General features: G+C 51.5%; 1 protein-coding gene and 1 long non-coding RNA gene across 5 annotated transcripts in view; one reads left to right on the top strand and one right to left on the bottom strand.

Annotated features, from left to right (window-relative positions):
- The window catches only part of LOC102023631, a 22,657-nt gene extending 20,925 nt beyond the window's left edge, over nucleotides 1–1,732 (bottom strand). For all 3 annotated transcript variants that reach the window (XR_001235051.1, XR_001235052.1, XR_261840.2), the window contains exon 1: nucleotides 1,645–1,732. This is a non-coding gene — a long non-coding RNA (uncharacterized LOC102023631). The remainder of the gene's footprint in view (nucleotides 1–1,644) is intronic.
- Tcp11 (t-complex 11, testis-specific) overlaps nucleotides 1,340–3,073 on the top strand; it is a 26,039-nt gene continuing 24,305 nt past the window's right edge. The window contains exons 1-2 of one of the 2 annotated variants that reach the window (XM_005389542.2): nucleotides 1,340–1,496; nucleotides 1,633–1,775. In XM_005389542.2, coding sequence (XP_005389599.1) covers nucleotides 1,652–1,775 — 124 coding nt within the window. In that variant the 5' untranslated portion in view covers nucleotides 1,340–1,496; nucleotides 1,633–1,651. Of the gene's footprint in view, nucleotides 1,505–1,632; nucleotides 1,776–3,073 lie in introns of both variants that reach the window. The other variant, XM_013516800.1, reaches the window with a different exon arrangement.

Raw genomic sequence — 3,073 nt, 5'->3', positions numbered from 1 at the left:
TCTGACTGCCTATAATATTTCTATCTAACTCAGCTGCCTATAACAAAAGGACTCTTAAGAGACTATTCCATGGGTACCAATGAAATTCTAGGGGAGTTTCAGACAGTGGTCAGGGAAGTTTCACAGCAATGCCATTTTTGCGTGAGAAACAAACTCATGTTATTCTGGAAGGTCTCTCTTAGACAGGAAAATGGCCAATCTCAGAATTCTTTTTTTTTCTTTAAAGGAGAAATCAAGGGCCCAGTCTAAATACTCCCCTGTGTAACAATGAAGCATTTCATCAAACTCTACTGAAGCCACCTTGCAACTTCCTCCTCCTTCTGGTGGGTTTGGGGTGGCTGACTCCCCAAGGGAAATTTCAGTAGAGGTGGAGGAGGAAGGAGGAGGCATAGTGTGTATTCCTTTGAGATACCCTCCCCATAAAGAGGAACTTTACCACGCCGTTCCTTCACATCTTCCTGGGTCTCAGGGTTGAATGGACTTTTTAAGGCAGAAACCATCTCCGGGCTTTTTTTTGTTTGTTTGTTTGTTTGTTTGTTTTTGGGTTTTTCTCCGGTACCGGGAACTGAACTCATGACCTTGAGCTTGCCAGGCAGGCGCTTTGCCACTGAGCTAAATCCCCAGCCCCCATCTCCGGGCTTTTCATAGCTTCCCCCCTCAAAGCTTTGAACTGTGCAAGAAACAGCACACTCCACACTAACATGGCCAAAGTTAAAATGAGAACGTGGTCAAAACAGAGTTTCTTACAGGTTGTATTTTTATTTTATTTACTTATTTAGAGACAAGGTCTTACTGCATCATTCAAGCTAGCCTTGAACTCCCATCCTCCTGCCTCAGGCTCCTGAGTGCTGGGGTACAGGCCTGCACCGCCATGCCTGGTTTATCTTTTTTTTTTTTAAAGTAAATTTTTGGAGTAAGAAATCAAATCAGAGTAATGAAGAGGGTGAGAGACTGTAGAGAGGAAATTACATTTTCTCTCCGCAAGGGCAGGGACTGGATGGGGGACATCGCAGATCCCCAGGTCAAGAGTGGACGCAGAATCAAGGACAGTGACCTGCAGCGAGCTATCAGCAAGACCACACCCCAGGATCAAAGGGAACTGTGGAATGGGAGAAAATCCCTGTCTCCACCCGCACTAAGTAGTTCCGGGTGATCTCTGGAGAGGAGGTGGGGGCGGCAGGCCCGTAACAACCATCCCACTCAGGCTTCGAGCCCACGAGGGCAGCATGTGCTTGCTGCTGCACTCCCCCCCCCTCCTCCCCCGCGCCTGCGCAGTTGTCCCGGGAGACTGAAGGGTGTTTGTTGGCAAATCGGACTCTCCCATTCTGAGAGGCTACAGGGGTGTGTGCTGGGTCGTCCTCATCGCATCAGCGCTGCCACAGTGGCCCTCTCACCCGGCCATCCCCGCCGCGATGGTACAGTCCAATCGCGCCTCGAAGCCACGCGGCTGCTGAGGGCGAAGTTAGAGAGTGGGCCGCCGGGGCTGCCCGGAGGAGGTGAGGCGGTGAGTGGGCGGCTGTCACCTCAGTTTCCTCACCTGCCCGGCTGGCTCCCGGCAGGCGCTCCTCCCGGCCCTTTTACCCCAAGAAGCCCTGGAGTCCCCACCCGCCTACAGCGCCCGTTTCTCCCCAGCCCGGATCCTACCAGCAACATGCAGGACGTCGAGGACTGTGTGGCCCCTCAGGACCCGGGCGCGGAAGAGAGCGGCTCCTGCGGCCCTGACGCGGCGGGACTGGCCCGGGAAGGCGAGCGCAGCTCCCGGGAGCGGCCCGCGGGTAGGTCCGGCGGGTCCCCGGGCCCCCGTGAGGGCGCCCCCGTGCCGCGGCCGGAAGTGCTGCCTCGTGTCCCGCCTGTGCGCTCAGCCCCTCCTCCACTTCCCGGGCCTGCGCACAGGAGGCCCGCGTGCTCCTTCCCTGGCGGCGGCGGGCCTGTCATCCCAGCTCCGCGAGTCCAACCCGAGCAGCTCAGGGAGACCCCGAGGCCGCTGCTGTCGCCCAGCCTCCTTTGAGGATTTTCTTTTATCTCTCACTTATTGTTACGAGTTTGCAGTGAGACGATTTACACGTTTGTGTTTTTGTCGTCTGGGAACGTCATACTTGTCAGTTTCCTTTATCCTTAATGTTAACAAGGGCATAGTGGATTTTTTATTTTATTTTATTTTATTTGTCTTTTTGAGACAAGGGTCTCACTGTGCAGTTCAGGCTGGCCTGGAGCTCACTTTGTAGCCCAGGCTGGCCTTGGAACTCGCGACGATCCTCCTGCCTCGGCCTCCCGAGTGCTGGGATCACAGGCGTGTGCCACCATGCTCAGCTGGGTTCTTTATAAAGGTCTACAACCACCTTTTTATTTGAAACATTTAAAAATTATTGAAAAGTTAAATAATACATGAACGTTCACTTTAAGTATTTTGTCATACTGCTTTTTATCTCCCCAAACCACCCCACGTGTGACCCCTTGGATCTGACAAGATTGGAGCCCGAGTCACTTTTAGACCATGTTCGAATGGTGTTTTTTATTCACAAGTGGAACGTGGCAGATTTCTGGGGTTAACTTTAAAGAACCAAATGACCAAAAAATAACCAAATGACCCCAGCCGGAAGTTGTGTGTTCCAGGTGCTGTCGAGCGCTTGCTGTGGTCTGTGTCGTTTTCGGATGTTCTGCAGCGTTTTCCAGGCCTCTTGAGCCACACTTCGTGGTAGGTCCAGCCTCCCTGGGACTCAGGCCGCTTTCTTTCATAATAATCTCCACGGAACCCGCCCAGTGATCGAGCTGAAGGCGTGTGCATGTGTGACATGCTGAGTTTTAAAAGTTTCAAAGATTGATTTGTGGAAAATTTAGTCGGAGGCGCAAAGTTGAATTAAAACTCTTTTGTGACCACATGGGGTCGCTGTTGGTTAACAAAATGGCACCAAAAAGCCTTCAACAGACCGGAACCCGATGAGTTGTGAAAGCCAAAAAAAAAAAAAAAAAATTGGGGAGAGGTGGGTAATTATATTCTTACAGCGGCTATTTAAGTGAATCCATAGGTAAAATAGCTCCCAGTAAAGTGAATTACTAAATTCCTTTTAAAAAG

Source organism: Chinchilla lanigera, unplaced genomic scaffold (genome assembly GCF_000276665.1).
Source record: "Chinchilla lanigera isolate Chin_1 unplaced genomic scaffold, ChiLan1.0 scaffold00036, whole genome shotgun sequence".
Classification (NCBI taxonomy): domain Eukaryota; kingdom Metazoa; phylum Chordata; class Mammalia; order Rodentia; family Chinchillidae; genus Chinchilla; species Chinchilla lanigera.
The sequence above is the reverse complement of the archived record's forward strand: the minus strand, read 5'-3'. Positions and strand labels throughout refer to the sequence as shown.